Here is a 17,495-nt window from a genome sequence, read left to right on the forward strand (position 1 = left end):
ATTGTGATTGAAATGTATCAAAATGAAAGCTTTTTCGTAGAAAATTGTTTCTCGTGTTAGAAAAACATGAAAAATTGTCAAAGAAATGTAATTTAATCATAATAAAATTTCTTTGTCAAATAAAATTGTCGTCTTGGTCGTTTTTCACGGAACGTTAAAATAGTAAGATTCTTTTATGTGTCATCTGTTTGTTTTGTTGTTTGTTATTTCCTCAAAAGTATTTTTATAATAAAAATGAGCCGTTTACAGCAAACCTCATCATTCAACTCATCTTCAGTGGCGTCATCCCATATTGATAGCCAAGACGACATGGAAACAGCAAAGGCTAAACATTTCGTCAAAGAGTTATTGAAGGCTCGCATTTTCTTAGGCCGTTACATTGAAAGGCGTTTAATTGACCAGAAGATTGGATACCGTGATATTATATTAGTGAGTGCCGCCGAAGTCGAGTTGAAGAGAGATTTAGTAGAAGCCCAGTACTCCTTAAGGTCTGCATACCCTAATACTTGGATAGGTATCGCGGAGTCTGAAACACTGGAGATCAACACGTCCGGTTTGTGTCTTTGTACGGAGATAGAAAACCAACCATTCGGACCTTTTTGGTTTCAAATCAAAAGTATTAAATTCAGAGATGTGGAAATTATGGTAAGCCTAAAATGCATCAGGTATATTTCAGAATCATTTTTGGAGATTGAACCATTACTAACTAGATCAAGCATAAAGAAAATCAAAGAAGCGAATGACACAAAACCAGATAGCAGTGTTGAAACATTGAGTGAGACTTACAATGATATAGTTGTAACATTAAAGAGTGCTTTATCCATCAGTAATGTTAAAGAATTTGTGACCTTTTTGTTTGCTTTTATAATAGCAATATTTACTGGAAGTACTGCATTTGTGAACTTCCTAGGAAACTTTATTTTGGCATTGATAAGAGAAATGTCAATACTGATAAAAAATTCTACACCCATGTTTCTGGGTTTGTTAGACTTCTTCAGTAAAATAGTTGGAGGATTTTACATATTGTTGGCTATGTTCTTCAAGCCAAGCAATCCAGTTCCACCGAATAAACGCAGCATTGCTTATAACCAGCGCTATCAACATCGCAGTAGCCACTTCAATGACGATGGACAGTTTGATTGATTTTGAATTTTTGTACTAAGTACTTGATATTAAGAATACATTTTTATTTTTATATTAATCATTCATAAAATGATTTGTATTGCATTTAAAGGGTTCCACTAGCATTTAATGTAGGTATCAATTGTAACTTCATATTTCAGCTTGCATCATGAAGGTTATCATAGTTATATTACAATACAATGCATTAAATATAATTTATGGATAAAATATCATATAGGTATTGGGCAATAATGAATTTCAATAGATTGGTGCTTGGTTAAAAAATTTTACAAAAATGTGTATAATTTTTCTCATAGCTGGTAACAAAGTTACAAATTCCCATTTAACATTCCTTCAGTTTTTGTACTAACCAAATATTCAAAGCTAAAGCAGAAAAAAGCTATAAATTATGATACATCACTTTCTCTTTTCTAAAATAAAACATTTTTGTAATAATTTGTAAAATAATAAATAAAACTATTTGCATATTATACAGTAAAGAAATGTATTATTGTTATTGGTAATTTATTTAAATTTTATACTTAAAATTACATAGTGACACTCAATAGATTATTTGGATGTATTTTGACTGTTAATATTGTCCTTATTAGATATTATAATTATTATTTATTTATTTTTTGTTGGGTGTTGTCTAATAGTAATTTAAAGTGCTTGTGAAATTTAATACCAAATTTTGAAAACTATGGAACTATGTACACCCTGGTATGATTTATCACAATCTGGTATAATTTATTGATTATGCCAGAGACCCTGGGTTTACACAGTACCCTTAGATTATGAGTGACTGACTTATATTATGAGTTTATTAGACTTTAGATTTTATACTTGTTACTTTAGCAATTTGTTTGTTTGTGATATGCTTTTCTTTTTACTTTGAGTAAATACATGTATAATTTGTTCTATAATAATTCGATTTTTTCTTCAATGGGGACCACTATTACAGAACTTCTTACATCTGAAAAATAGAATAAAAATCGATATTAATGATGTTTCCAGAACCAGTTAAATGATCAAATTATTGGGAATAATTCCAACAAATTCTGAAAATTATAAATTACGTTTTTTATGATGTATGAAATGCTTAATGGTTCTAAATGTTACTTTGAACAGTTTATTTGAAAGAAGTTTAATATTACCTCTACTGAACTTTCTGGATCTACTGAGTAATCCTGAAGCATCAAAATTAGAAACTGATGGAGGTTCAGGATGGGCAGATTGACGCTCTGAAACTAAAGAAAATAAGTATTAAGTACACAATATTACTTATCTTGTTTTTACGTAAAAAGTCTTATCCTATAATGGCTTACCTTTGCGTTTTGAAGGGTTTCGGAATTTATGAGGAGTTATACCCAAACATAATTTTGATTTGTTAGTTTTTCTTGTATTACCTTTCTTTATCGGAATTTGGGATGTCTGAGTCTTCATTTGAATAGGCTGAAAGTAAAATATTGAATAGATTTCTAAAAAATATTTATAATCGTGGAGAAATTATTTAAATGGTATGTTTATTACCTCAGTTGCTGTGTCAGCGATTATAAGAGTTTTAGGCGAATCCGAATCCTTTTCTTTAACTACATTTTTGGATACAACGTTATTCAGTATATTCGTCACTAATATGTTCATTTCACTGTTATCGAACTCCAAGAGCAGTCGCTTGAACAAAAGCAGTAAAGTTGGTAAAAACGACATCAGTTCGAACTTCCCCGATTCTCGGTTGCTCATATTGTGCAAAAGTTCCAAATGTGTAAAAACTTCGTCTAATGTCATGAACTGCCGATATTGTACCAAAGTGTGCACTGTTTTCTTTCCAACACCTAAAAATAAGGATCTCCGTAAAAGTTGTAACATTCGCTGAAAGTGATTAACCTTATTCATATGATTTCTTTACCTAAACTATGTTACAAGCACTCCAAAATACATAACAATTTTCTAATGTTTCGTACGGTGTTCAAATTTCGTCAATATAGTCTGCTTGGCAAGACTTATGTCTAATATCAAATCTGCTTTGATCGTGGCCTAAGAAAAGTGTAGTTTGACTTTGAGGCCAAGTGCGGCCCTCGCTTTGGGTCCTGGTAATAAACTTCTTTTGTTTACCTTCATCAATTGGCTTGCAGTAGTAGGTTACATTTATATTCTGACTCAACGGTGGATTCAACAAGTTTAGGGTGGCATTTAGAGATTCTACCGTCTCGAATTCTATAAACGCAGACTTTTTTCTGATGACTTTCTTAATATCGTTAGAAACCTTTGAACTGAAATTTAAGTATCTTCTTCCTTCTTCAAGCTGCGCAAGCTTATAAAGAAATCCAGCTGTTAATGCCTGAAATATTCGTGTAGAGTTTTATTCCAAAACTAGAACTAGAAAAGTCTTCTCGTACTATTTATACCGACTTCATTAAATTTTTTCTTACCTGAGTTACAGCATCTCCATAATAGTCGTTTTTACATGGCCACGAAATGTAATTTACAACTATGGAATGCTCATCGAATACGTTGCATAAATCAGCATGGGCGCAGCCTTGGGTTATTTCAACTTTTTCAGTGTGCGAGCAATCTGAAAGACCCTGTAGAAAACGAACCCATAAATAGGTAGCCATCTAAACAAACATCCAGTTACCAAACAATAAAGCCTAAATCCGATTTTGACCAAACCAGAAATCGAATCCGGGATCAACTACGTTCAAAGCTATTCCGCGCAACGCACGATAGCACGCTGGCACAGAAAACGAAGCATTCGTTTTAAAACTGAATGCACTTACTTCATTTAAAAATAAAAGCGCATTTTTAGTGTATCCTCCATTCATGTACAGAAACTTTTTGAGTATTCGCAAGTTCTTGATGATTTCTCCCGCCATACTGGTGCGGTACTTCGTGTCTTCGTTGAAGTGTATGATGAAGTCATTGTACTCGTGTTGGTTCATACAGTGACACTTTCTAGTCAGCCTTTTGTATATTGAACAGTCGTCTTCTTCTTCCTGGAAAATTCATCAATATATACAGGATGTGCCAAAATTAGCGCGACACACACACTGCACACCGGACACGGAAGTACCTACATTGGCTTAAGGGTGCGTCCACACTGGGCGAACGGGCTCGCGCGGCAAACTCGACATCCTGCTCCAAGCAAGAGCAGGGTGAGCAGGATGTCAAGTTTGCCGCGCGAGCTCGTTCGCCCAGTGTGAACGCACCATTAGACGCATGTAGCAAGGCTGATTAAGTATGTCCAATTAATTAGGGCCTAAGAAATAGGCTTGTTCGATGCGTCTATTCGTCTTGGCTTCATCTATTTTAGGACACCTGTAATATCGTGATAAAGTTATACCTGTATGTAAATTGAATCCAAAGTTTTGGCTTGTGCTTCAAGTTTTTTTATTGCGTTAGCTCCGATTACATCAGTGACGGACGGCAACTGTAATTAATTTTTGATGGCTTTTAGGATTAAGTTCTAACTGTTCGACAGAACTTTCGGCATACGTAAGTACAAAATTGAATCACGAACCTCATTTGATTGGGGGATAGGTTTCAAAAGTTTACTCAAGTTGAAGGCATCGTTGGGATTAAAATTCTTAGCGTGTGTTTTGGATTGTATCTCTTCTAGAACACAAAGCAGCTTCCTTGTGCTTTCTTTGAGTTTTAATATAGTATCCTAGAACAAATGATGGATTAATTGCCTGTGCGGAAAATTACACTTAAAACGTGTAAATTAAGGAATGGTTTTCTAAAATAACATACATAGTTGACATGATATAGCTGTTCCGCAGAATCTTTACATTGAGAGCAGTTAATAGCATCTATGGCTTTCTGCTCGTTGTCCACTTTCTTCGACGACGCTGGACGCGAGCGCACACAGAATGGATCAGCCTTCTTCGTCTGGCACGCAAGGGTAAGGTCTGGGTCCAGGTAGTCACCTAAATCACTTTCCTTAACTTTAGCTTGCTCCCCAGAACTCCTCTCATTTTGAACATTTGTGAATGAATACGTAGACTCATCATCTGTCTCGTAAGCTTCAAGGTCCATTAACATAATGAAATACTACTTGGGCTGAACTGTGGTTTCAGCGTTGAATTTGCAGAAAAACTTAAAAAGCAGGCATAACATTGAAACAAGTTTTTACATCGTTGAGGTGGAGTTATCAATTTACTTTAGTCATTTTTAAAGTTAAATTAATATTTTAAATAACATTTTTCAATTTTGCCATTTTTGAATTTTGTGCCAAATAGAGATCTGTCAGTCTGTCAGTCAGATAAAAGATAAAATTCTGACAAAGTTTCTGGAGCAACTTCTAACTGAAGCTTTTGTCTACGTTTTTCGTTTTTCTGGTTTACGAAAATAAAAATCAATAAAAATGGTAATTTTGAGACCATTCTCAATTCCGTCCAACTATAATTACCTAATTATTACATTTATTGCTCAAAAATATGTTGACTGGTAGATAATGCCATGTGATTTACTGGCATTGTGATCGCGCTTTGTCACTAGGTTAGTACTTAATTAAGGTTTTAAATACCTAGTAAAGATTATACACAATGACATGGTATTCCTTTCAAGCTCAGTGATTTCAACTTCCAAAAGTTATGGTTATGGTCAACGAGTCACCTCGATAACAGAGGAGGAAGGGAACCAAAAGGGGAAGTTTCATCGTGATTGGGCATTGGGTATATAATGGGCTTCGGTATTTGCATGTATGATAATCTGTGGTTAATTTGCTGTCAATGATTGTCAATGTCAGTTCCGCTGTCAAATTGCGACGCTTTTTTTGTTTACATTTCGCGTGAAACTTGTTGCAAAGTTTCTTGCTATTTTTTTATAGTATTTCCAGTAATTTGTATGTTTATTATAAACTAGTTTACTTTACTGGAATGATTTTAAATAAGCATGAATAACTATAAAAGCAAAATAAGTTACGAAAGTCCATGTGATTCAGATAACGATTGGACTAACTCTTCGGACGACTCGAAATACTCGGATTCTGAAAGGTAACTTTTGTTTAAATTCAGCGTAAATCAGAGTATGATCCGTTAAACAATGTAATAATGTTACGCTTATAAATCCACACCCTTTGACATATTTAATCACATCTCTGTGTACATGTACAGTTTACATATTTTAGGTCCTAATCTTAACTTAAAATATTTATAGTTCTGTACCTGAATGGGATTCCGATGTAGGAGAAGATGGTGAACTATTTTATATAAAAATCAAGCCCAACGATGAAGCAGGGAATGATGCAAAATCTCCACTTTTAGAGAACTGTGAAACTTTTAAGTTGAGGAATAATTTCAAGCGGTCTTCCACCAGACGTTCCACAAAAGGTAATACAGTTAAAGCTATATTTCATTAATATAGTTGTATATTTAATTATATTAGTAAGTATACTTATAAACTTTTAACTTTTTCAGGAAGAATATTCAAGGCATTAAAAGTGAAGAGAGCAAAGAACTTAGAAAGTAATAATGGACAAAAGAAAGATGCTGGTGGTACATCCGCTGCACAGGCACAATATAAAAACATCCTTGCAGAAGATAATAACAAGTTCATTGTTATACAGGTAAGTAAAATATAAGTGGTCACTTCTGACTTTCTAAGTGAAACTTTCCTAATGTTCCAATACTTTAATTTCAACAAAATCAATTTTCAGGTCAGCAAAAATATGATCTTTGCAAGTGAAAAAAACTGCCAAATTGAAAAATTATTTGGATTGAGCTTAGAAACTCATCCTGATGGCAAAACATTGATAGTTGCAGATTTCTTGGTAGAATCCAGAGCCATTTATTTACCAAGAGTAAAAAAAGGATACTATTTACAAAAAATAAATGGAATAGATGTAAACTCTTATAATATCAACAACATCTTACAAAGAGTAGCTGAAGATCATTGCAGCCCAAAATTAACATTCCAAATTCCATCTGGAGATTTTCATATTGGAATAGACAAATTGCTTACTATGAAAAATATACCAGATAATTCTCTCACTCAGTATTTAAAGGACTCTATGTGTTCGATATTATACATCTGTTGCAATGATGTTGAATACAACAGTAATGATGATAAAGGGGTACTGTATTGCTATCCTAGACCATTTAATCAGAACTTTTTGTATAATACTAGAGGTGCATATATCACACTCAACCATTTGGCTCCTAAATCATTAGGCACTAGTGAGCCAATCACTTCAACAGTTCTGCACAATGGCACACTCATAAATGTTTCATACACATCATACTATAGTGACTTATTGCTGATTGCATTTCCTAATAAAGAAGTAGACCTATTTGCTACAACAAGAATTTGTAAAAATATTGTCAGGATTTTAGATCTATTGTATGGGTCTTTAAAAAGTTGTTTTACCAAGCCTAATAATGTGGATAAATTGGACAGCTTATTTTCTCTGATCTTTGTAACATCACTTGTTGGTATGAGGAATAGTTCTGAAAATAAGACTGCTTTGAGTGTCACAAATGTTGAGGATTTGCTAGCTGCTCATGCTGTGACTTTGCCCTTGGAAGTTAAAGTACAAATTGATGATGCAATCACAGAATTGGAGGCTGCTGATTATCGAGAATGGGTATGTAACATAGGCCTTTTCTAAATAAAATAGAATCCAGAAAATTCTGGGAACAGAATAAGGAATAAATCTTATTGATTTATTTTTTTATAAAATTAATTAATTATTCTTTTATTGCAGACTGATGATGTGGAGCATTTTCAAAGACTGTACACAGTGATTGGGTCTTGTTTATATTACTCAGGCCACTTGTTAAGTTCACATTTGCAGGATGATGACTTAAAAGAAATTAATGCCTATTTAAAACTGACTGGAATACTCAGATTAAGTGTTGAAAAGGAATTGGAGAAACTGGTGCTATGGAAAGAAGTTTTTATCAGTGAACATAGAAAACAAAATAAAAATGATGGGAATGAATTCAGGTAAATAACACACATACAAGTAACATTCACAGTTAAGCAGTTGATTACTTGCTTAAGCATTTTCGTTACAAATAGGAACCCACATATTTTTAACATTAGATAATATAACATATCCCCTTTCAGAATACCTGACGGGCGATGGTTTCTGCTTTTAGTGGGCAGGGGTCATTTCCTCTTAGCCACTTTGATGGAAGCAGGTGGATGCACAGAAGATGTGAGTATCAGCTAACGTAAACTTGTTTTATCAGTTTTTAGCGCGAACACCAAGATTCGGAAGAAATAACAAACCCATTCAGCCCCCATACACAACGCAATAGATCATAGCATAGCGTCGATAGATTTCCGCTTCATTCTCTGGTCTACAATAGTTCCTTTGTTAATGGGCTATAATTCCTGTGTCATCCACACCACACCACACTCGGTATTCCTATCTCAAATTGCAGGCTACTGGAATAACGCCACCATCGCCTTTCTACGTAGAAGAATGTGAAAGCTGCTTAGACCTGCTATACGATGTGGGCTTGAACAAGTACTTAGTGTCGTGGTTCTCATCAAACACGATGCCTCAGCTGGAGACGTCTCCAGAGTATCTGACGAAAGTTGGCAAGAAAATACGAGATAACAGCAGTAAGTTTCAACAAATGGGTATTAATTATGACATAGTTTACCAATACTTTTTAGGCACGGGACTATTCCCACCTCTCGTTCCCACCACTGCAACTCCTGTGTAGCCAGTATCTACAGCTTGACCACCACAAAAACCCAACCAATGAAGGTCAAGTTTGTCCCGGGGGAAAGTTAAACTGTCATTGGACCCGCAACGAAATTAATCAGAAGAACATAGGAGGAGTTCGAAATTAAGGCTCGACTTCCCTCCATTGCAAAGCGGATGACAGGTGACAACATAGAGTTATGGTGACAAACAAAGGTTTAATACTTTTATTTTAAGGCACACAAAAGTAAACCTTATCACTGATTGACTGACTGACTCACTCATCACGAAATCTCAGAAACTACAAGAGTCTCAAATTTTGCATGGGGGTTCCTTTAAGAATGTAGGTGCTCACTAAGAACGGATTTTACAAAACTCCACCCAGTAAGTAGGTAAGGGGTAAAACAGGATCCACGCGTACGAAGTCGCGGGCGGCCGCTAGTCATCTATAAAATTAGATTTTCAATTGTTTTGAAATGAGTGTTGCTTATGACATAAATTAATTATTGTATGTGTATGAATTATTGAATTAAAATATGGATAAAAATGTATTAATAAAACAACTTTCTTGAGCTGTCAAAGTGAAGAAGTTGATTTTATTTTGTTTGTAAGAAAAAGTAAAAAAACCGGCCAAGTGCGAGTCGGACTCGCGCACCGAGGGTTCCGTACAAACCTGCAAGGTTTACAAAGTTCGTTCATTACGACAATCGAGTCATAACTATGGTATTTTTATTGCAAAATGAAATTCATAACATTATAATGGGGAAAGTAACTACTTAAAAGGAGAATGCCCAAAAGTGGTATCGCTCGAAATCTAATTGTACATTGAGGGTACCACACCGTAAATTCCTTTCTTCATTTGTAATGATTTGCGAAAGTAGTAAGAAATTGTAAAACCTCCGGAATAAAATCCGATTTTAATAAAAAGTATTGTAACAATGAGCTGCAATCAGCAACACCTATCACCGAGCAACGACACTACGTAGTTCGCACGGTTGTCAATAGATGGCGCTGTTCGTAGTTAGCTCGCGGTATCATTTGATTTTTTCCTGTCCTTAAGTAGTCAGGGCTAACCACAAATCCCTTTCCCCTTGCAAAATGGTATAAATAACATTGGTATGCACGCAAGATTATTTTGTGTTTATATCTGATCCTTATCAAATAACGCTAGCTTTGGCGTAGCTAGGGTTTTTTTTTAGGCAGGGTAACTATCTACAAATATAAAACAAGTATTCTAAGGTAAAACCTGTAGCTATGCCAATGGACACCATTCATTTCACTTAAACCAAAATTACGTCAAAGTCCGGAGTTTTATAAAAAAAAAATATGCGGTATGATTATTTTTTATTTATTTATTTTTCCTATATTTGCATTATAGGTAGGTACCTACCTCAGCGTTTTGAATTTTTGCGTTGATTTAGAATTTCTCACAGTTTAGAGGCAATTAGATTTAAGAAGTGTTTGATATGAATTTCAACTTTAATATCTCTACGCGTTCATGTGAAAAAGGGTAGGTAGTAAGTTTATAATTATTAAAAAAATATTTTATGTCATGTAAGCAAAAATAATATTTTAAATTTTATATAACTTCAAATTTATCATTTTCGCAATTTTTCCTTTATCTGTACTATATAACGTTGCTTCGTGCCGAATTTCAAGATTCTGAGTTCACAGGAAGTACCTTGTAGGTTTTGATTCCCTAGCGTGTGACGGAAATTCGTCTAAGGTGTCGGTATAAACTGCTGTATCTTTTGATCGCGTTAACTTAGAAGTTTGATTTTTTTACTTCTTATAGGGACAATAGATCTAGGTATTTGGTATAAATTTCAATTTGATACCTTTATTCGTTCGTGAGAAATAAGGTAGTAAGTTTCATTTTATTAAAATATTTTTATTATATTATATAACTAAAAAAATGTAATTTTCGCAATTTTTCCTATATTTGCATTATATGACAATGCTTTATGCCAAATTTCAAGATTCTGAGTTTACGGGAAGTATCCTGTAGGTTTTGATTCCTTTGCGAGTGTCGAAAATTTGTTGAAAATATCGACATAATCGGCTGTATCTTTTGATTGGCTTGGCTTAGAAGTTTGATATTTTCACAGCTTAAAGGGACAATAGACCTGAGTATTTCATGTGAATTTCAGCTTGATACGTTCACGCGTTCTTGAGATAAAGGGTCTTGACAGAAGGACGGACGGACAACAAAGTGATCCTATAAGGGTTCCGTTTTTTCCTTTTGAGGTACGGAACCCTAAAAACATTAAAAACTCTTTTGTTGGTTCTCAACATAGTCTCGCGCGCGAAATGCAACACGCACTAGAATAAAAGTTATTTGTATTAAACAATCAATGCATAAAAACTTATAATTAAAATAACTGAACTCGCAATGTACTCTTAAAATACAATTATGAAAGACAACATTTTCATGTGTATAAATCAAAACAATCATGAAACCTAAATTTTAACATTAAATTGTCGAATAGTAGGTATGCGATTTTAACATAAACAATGAAACACACAACACTTAGCATTAATACGAAAGTAATGAAGTATAAACAATGAAATAATTATTATTGGTTTTGGAAATTGAAATTAATAAGCTAATGTAAATAACAAAACTTGGTTCAGGCTTCCTCCTTTGTATAAAAATAAAAAGATAATAAAATGTAAAAGCAATTAAATTTACATAAAGATGAGACTTATTTTGGTCTAGAGTCCAACTTATTAGTGTAGAGTGGATCAGAGTCACTTAGACCCCGTCTTTGACCCAAAGAATGAAAAGTTTTTGCATGAAGACCTGGCACGACGACCAAGGCCTGATTACAAAATGAAGTTTGACTCCCTGAGTCTAATACAGTCTTGATGACATGAGGCATATTATTTTGCCTGTGTGAATAAGCAGTGGGAAACAAAATTTTTGTATTATTATTTGTATCAGTATGTACAGATTCACATTCACATGAATTATTATTTACAGTGTTGGATGCATGCAATGAATTAATATGTACAGGTTTTAATTGTACAAATGAGCTATTATGTATTAAAGAATTATGCGAATTCTCTTTGCATAAGTAACATGTAAAATTGTATCTACATTTTTGTGCATGCTTATTTAAACATATTTTACATAAATTGTAATTATTTACATATGAAAGCCTTTCTGAATTAGTCATCAATAAAAAAGTAGGGCATTTGTACAATTTGTGATAGTCATTTTTACACAATAAACAAGGAATCATTCTTGATTTTGCATTATTACACTTTGGATTAGGTTTTGTATTACATGTTGGAATATGAAAAGACATCGACGAAGGTCTTTCTGTACGGCTCGTGTCACAAGCCGAGCTAGCCTCGAGCGAGATAGCACGTCTTTCTAAAAAACTCAACAGCGACTCTATACTGGGCATGCTACGAAAGTCCTGCTCTACATTAAACAATCTTACAGTCAGTGAATCTAATTTTTTCATCATAACGCAAACCAATATGGAGTCCCAACTTTCTACAGGTTCATCATAACTACGTAGCGCGCTCATTTGCTGTGAAATCTGTGACACTAAGGAACGGATGTCCTGGGCAGTGCCACGCGTAATACTAGGCAGATCTAAAATAGCACTAATATGCGTTTTAATCATTAGTCCCTTAGTGTCGTATCTCCTATTCAACAAAGCAATAGCATCATCATACGACTGGTTTATGAGAGGCAAATTATTTACAAGATTCAAAGCCTCGCCCTTTAAATAACCCTTTAAATAATATAATTTTTGTACATTGGATAACTTACAGTTTCTGCCTATTAATTCCATGAAAAGCTCCATGAATGGCTTGTATATACAGATGTTGTTACCATCGAACGATTGGATTTCTATCGGAGGCAGCCTCGTGGTCTCGAACAGCGGCGTCGAAGCGTCCACGGCACTCGCAAACCCCAGCGGCGAAGCACTGCTGCGGCGGTCCAGAAGAGCGTCGATCCGGGAGAGGACATCGTAATAGCGGTCCTCGAACTCCTCGTCACCGTCCAACACCTCCTGGCCTTGCAGAATGGCCTCGTCCGCCAGCTGGTGGTAGCGCGCGAACGCTTTTTCTACTGCTTTCCTTCTGTTCGTCAACTCGAACACACTCGGGTCTGACTTTTTGTCCAAAAAAGTAACACATCGTGTTATAGCGGCCTTGCACTGCCCTTGTAAAAGCTTGGTTTTTTGGTTAGTGTCACCACAAACCTGGGTAGCCATAATTATCTACTGCAATCGGCAACTATGCCGGCGTTGGCCCTCGGGATAATTTTCCAGCAGCACACAAAAAAACCAATGTAAATGATGTATGGGTTTCGGCACCAAATTTATGTTGCTTATGACATAAATTAATTATTGTATGTGTATGAATTATTGAATTAAAATATGGATAAAAATGTATTAATAAAACAACTTTCTTGAGCTGTCAAAGTGAAGAAGTTGATTTTATTTTGTTTGTAAGAAAAAGTAAAAAAACATTAAAAACTCTTTTGTTGGTTCTCAACAATGAGTAAAGAAAACAAATGACGTTATACGTTTGTGCTGCTATAAATGTTTGAAAAAACGCGTAACAACTGCTCATAAAAAGTATGTTATCTTTTCAGATTACAAATCTGAGGGTACACTAAAAACTTCGACTCTAAAGCTTCCAAAGTTCCAGTCAGAAATGAAGAAGCGTCACAGTTCGTCTGAACAAATAAACATTGGTACAAGTACCAGCGATAACTCTACTAGCAACTTCGGCAGCCATCACAGCTTGTATAACCAGTGGTACAGTGCACCGCAGAAGCAGTATAGGCACTCCAGCAATCTGGATATCAGTTATTCAGAGGATTCTAACAGTTTGAAGAGCAATAGGTATTTTGAAAATATTTTTTTATTATGTGCCTCCTAAAATACCGGCACAACTGAAATTTATTATTTACAGTAAATAGTGAGAAAGCGTCATATATGACTCTTTTTCAGTCAGACTTTTCTCTTGCCGAGAGCGTAGTAGCGTTTCGAATGCGGCAGCGCGTCATTAAATTCCTCTTGATGACATCAATAACGACTTATTTTAAAATAACAAATGTTATTATGTTTTTTTCAGTGAAATCAGTGACGACAGAGTCCAAGGCAGAAGAGCGGACCGCGAAAGGAATCGTAGAGATTCGTCTGGATCCGACTCGGATTGGGATAGACAGGTGATAATAACACATTGTCGTTTCAACTAAAGGACTTCCACCGTTGGATTACTCCCCCAAGGATTTTCACAACGATCCGTCTTGCGCTGCTCGCATCCAGGTGCCCTCTGCAACCTTCACTCATCATAAGGTTGTCGGTCCATCGAGTGAGTAGGAGGCTTGCCTATTCACTCTTCCGTGCCGTGGTCGCCACTCGAGAACTATTCTGCTCCACTGGTCATCTGTTCATATTACAATAATATGGTCCTGCTCTGTCACATAAGTTTGGAAATTCTACGAGTAATAAACAAGGTCAAAAATCATTTAAGGGCCGATTTTTCAATCTTCAGATAAACAGTCAGATAGTGTTTATTTGACAGATAACAAAATATTGCATTTTTCAATCGTCAAATAGGCTCTATTTGACGAATAACGACCGTATCTGAGGAATAAATGTATTTGCCTCTTTGATGGCCAGATAAACGTTTATTCATTAGATAAGTCAAGGTTTCATTGACGTTTATTTTAAGGTTATTAAAAGACAGTTTAAGACAATCTAAGTTACCTTTTTCAGGAAGGCAGCAGAGCAAGCAGTAGCATTGATGTGTCTGACATAAGAAAATCCTTGCTAAATGAAATTGATCAAGTGACTACTCACAGGTTTGTGATTATTATTCCTTAGTTTTGAGCAACTGAGTGTACTAACACTGAAATGAACTAATAATAAAATCAGAAGGCTATAATTGATTAAAAGCTTTTAAATAGAAACCGCTCGTAACGTATCTATTGTCATTTATACAAAAATATTTGTTCCAGAATAACAGCTGGCGAAGAGAACGTGTTATTTCACTTTATTCAGCTAGAGTCAGCAAAGGGTGTTCTGATTGCTCCCGTGAAAAATATTGAGGTCCAAGCCAATAATGTGTTATATTCACACATCATCAAATCTTTCAGGGCAGCCTGCACAAAAATACATGAATTATTGCAACACAATATAAGGTGATGACATCAAAATATTATTGTGTAGTTTTTTAAGAAGTTGATTCAGTAATTTATGTTTTAATTGGAACTTATCTAATTACAGGTTTAAAACGAATCACGCGCCGGCTAATCCGTTAAATAAAATTCTTATCGCTGTAAAAGAATATGGAATGTTATTTCAAACACCGCCCAGTATTCTGAGCCAGTGTGGAATCAACAAGAAAAATGAGTCATTCCAGTTTTGGGCTGTTGGGTAGTATTATTTTATTTTTTAATAAACTGTGTGTATTTTTAAGACGTTATTAATTAATTTTGTGTATTTTACAGGCGTGTTTTCAGCGAACCAGAGCCAAGAGAATTATATGTGTGCTATCACGAATCTGTTCCTCAGGATCTGACTGAAGTGGCGTATTTACTATCATATCTAGAATAATATTATTAATATGTACTCAATATAAAAAGTCTATTTTATATGAACAAACGCATTTTCAGTTACGATATGACTACAAATCCCTACTGACTTTACTGGCTAACCAAACCTGCCAAGGGCTTAATTTAGTAAAAAATATCCTAATTTACCAATTTCCCGCACTTTCTACCAGATAGTAATTTATAACAGTCATGCATGAAGCAAGTACCCAATTTATTTCTTACGATGCTACTAATAGCATCGTAAGAAATAACATTACAAACAAAGCGATTTACAAACACAGTTAAAACTGAAAACATTTTTTGTGAATATTGAAGGGATATTGGTAGAAAATACGTTCTGCTTTAAGCGCTAAATAAAACAAGGTATAGATGGCGCACCGGTTGTTGCTCAATGGTTGTGAAACGAATCAACTTGCTCGATTTTGGTTCGTATATTTACGAAAGCCAATGCACAATATTTTTGGTCGCTTTGCTTTAAAACCAGATTATAACAGAGAGGGACTTAATTAGTAATTATTATGTTGATTTATATTTATGTTACGGTCAAAGTGATAAATGTGAAAATTATGAATAATCGCCGGTTATTATGAATAATCACCGCATGATCTGGTAAATGTGATTAATATGAGGTCATTTATGTGTGTATAAAACTAAATAGGCGGCTTAGGGGTGGCCCAAGGGCCACCCCCGCCGCACCTTAACCTATTTTTCACTTTAAATCAAAACATTATGTTATAGGCATCATGGAAAAGTAATATTATGCAAGAAACATTAAAAACTCATTATGCCAAATTATATTAATATATGATATCAAAACGTTCAAAAGTTTGGCTGTACCTACACGAGCACGTACACAAGATGTTGTTCTCTTTTATGAAATTTGTTAGTACCTACTAAGGTTGAATTATTAAATAATCACTGTTAAATGGGATTAATTTATCACTTTTACCGCGACTGTCGGTAATTATTTATAATAACCGGTTATTATTAATAATTTTTAATTTATCACATTAACCGTAACATTTATACCATGGACCTATAAAAAAAGTCGGACGGATTCTCATCAACAAAATACTGTGACATTAGGATACACCAGCTTGCCTGTACGTACAGGCCGGCTCGCACACATTCACACCCTGATACACCACTTCGAGTGCAAACTTCACACAGTTGACACATTTAAGCAGCGAAAAAACAACACGAATACGACATGTCTTGTGTGATGAAATTGTGTAAAAACCGTTCTGTTCGAACAAACAAAAATTAAGGAATCACATTTCACAGGCAAAATAATAATCCAATCACTTATTTCCCGACATTAAAATATTGAAATTAATTGAAATCAAACGTCATTCACTCGAAAAAATAATACGTCAAAGACCAGTGTTCTCAGTTATTTACGTGGGAAAATTACCCGAAATATGGGAAATTAATAATAATTTTAGGACTTTTTAGTTATTTATTACGCATACTATTGAAATAAAATAATTTATCATAATAATTGTGTTTTAATGGGAAATATTTTCATAGGCAAATTTTATCCTTCCCAAAAATGTGGAACTGCAAAATTCAAATTTTCTTACATTGATTGCAAGTCAGTGTCAGGTTGTATGTTAAAAAAAATCTATCAGAGATAATAATATTATATTGATGATGCATAAGATTATGATTATAATGTACACAAGATTCGTAATTTGTAACTGCGTGAATTATTTTTGATCAACATTATGTACATACCCTGACACACTGACTTGCAAACAATGTAAGAAAATTTGAACATTGAAAATTTCGCGCCTTCCTCAACGCATTCACCTTTCATCCTTTTAAAATGGCACGGAATAATTCTGTCTACATTTCCAAGTAACATCTGCCGATCTATGTTTTTCTTAAAATAAATGGGTAAAATGTTTTGGCTAACATGGCATCCCTAAATTCATTCACACAATAGACAAACGCCAAAATTTTGCGTCACAGTTTTGTTGTAGCGCGAGTTCCGTCCGCCTTTTTTTATAGGTCCATGATTTATACAATTTATTTATTGAAGCTTCTCTAGCGCCAGTCATGGACCTATAAAAAAAGGCGGACGGAACTCGCGCTACAACAAAACTGTGACGCAAAATTTTG

At 34.6% G+C, this 17,495-nt stretch overlaps 3 protein-coding genes across 3 annotated transcripts; 2 read left to right on the forward strand and 1 right to left on the reverse strand.

Moving 5' to 3' along the window:
• The first annotated feature begins 42 nt into the window (after positions 1-42).
• Positions 43-2,051, forward strand: LOC135076275 (uncharacterized). The gene is made up of 2 exons (XM_063970758.1): positions 43-162; positions 250-2,051. Exon 2 carries the CDS (start codon positions 310-312, stop codon positions 1,141-1,143), a length of 834 nt encoding a protein of 277 aa, XP_063826828.1. The 5' UTR covers positions 43-162; positions 250-309; the 3' UTR covers positions 1,144-2,051.
• Positions 1,837-5,614, reverse strand: LOC135076274 (uncharacterized). Its single transcript, XM_063970756.1, has 10 exons — positions 4,876-5,614; positions 4,643-4,789; positions 4,466-4,552; positions 3,903-4,118; positions 3,555-3,707; positions 3,238-3,463; positions 2,656-2,957; positions 2,451-2,577; positions 2,280-2,372; positions 1,837-2,098 (listed from the first exon to the last, which is right to left on the reverse strand). The coding sequence occupies exons 1-10, from the start codon at positions 5,164-5,166 to the stop codon at positions 2,043-2,045; spliced, it is 1,698 nt and encodes a 565-aa protein (XP_063826826.1). The 5' UTR covers positions 5,167-5,614; the 3' UTR covers positions 1,837-2,042.
• Positions 5,615-5,899: 285 nt separating this feature from the next.
• On the forward strand, positions 5,900-15,393 carry LOC135076270 (protein inturned). The gene is made up of 13 exons (XM_063970752.1): positions 5,900-6,119; positions 6,283-6,455; positions 6,543-6,691; positions 6,782-7,708; positions 7,829-8,070; positions 8,194-8,284; positions 8,514-8,697; positions 13,401-13,653; positions 13,886-13,979; positions 14,533-14,618; positions 14,775-14,957; positions 15,043-15,192; positions 15,267-15,393. The coding sequence occupies exons 1-13, from the start codon at positions 6,019-6,021 to the stop codon at positions 15,370-15,372; spliced, it is 2,739 nt and encodes a 912-aa protein (XP_063826822.1). The 5' UTR covers positions 5,900-6,018; the 3' UTR covers positions 15,373-15,393.
• The last annotated feature ends 2,102 nt before the right edge of the window (positions 15,394-17,495 follow it).

This window comes from Ostrinia nubilalis, chromosome 11 (assembly GCF_963855985.1).
Source record: "Ostrinia nubilalis chromosome 11, ilOstNubi1.1, whole genome shotgun sequence".
Classification (NCBI taxonomy): Eukaryota; Metazoa; Arthropoda; class Insecta; order Lepidoptera; family Crambidae; genus Ostrinia; species Ostrinia nubilalis.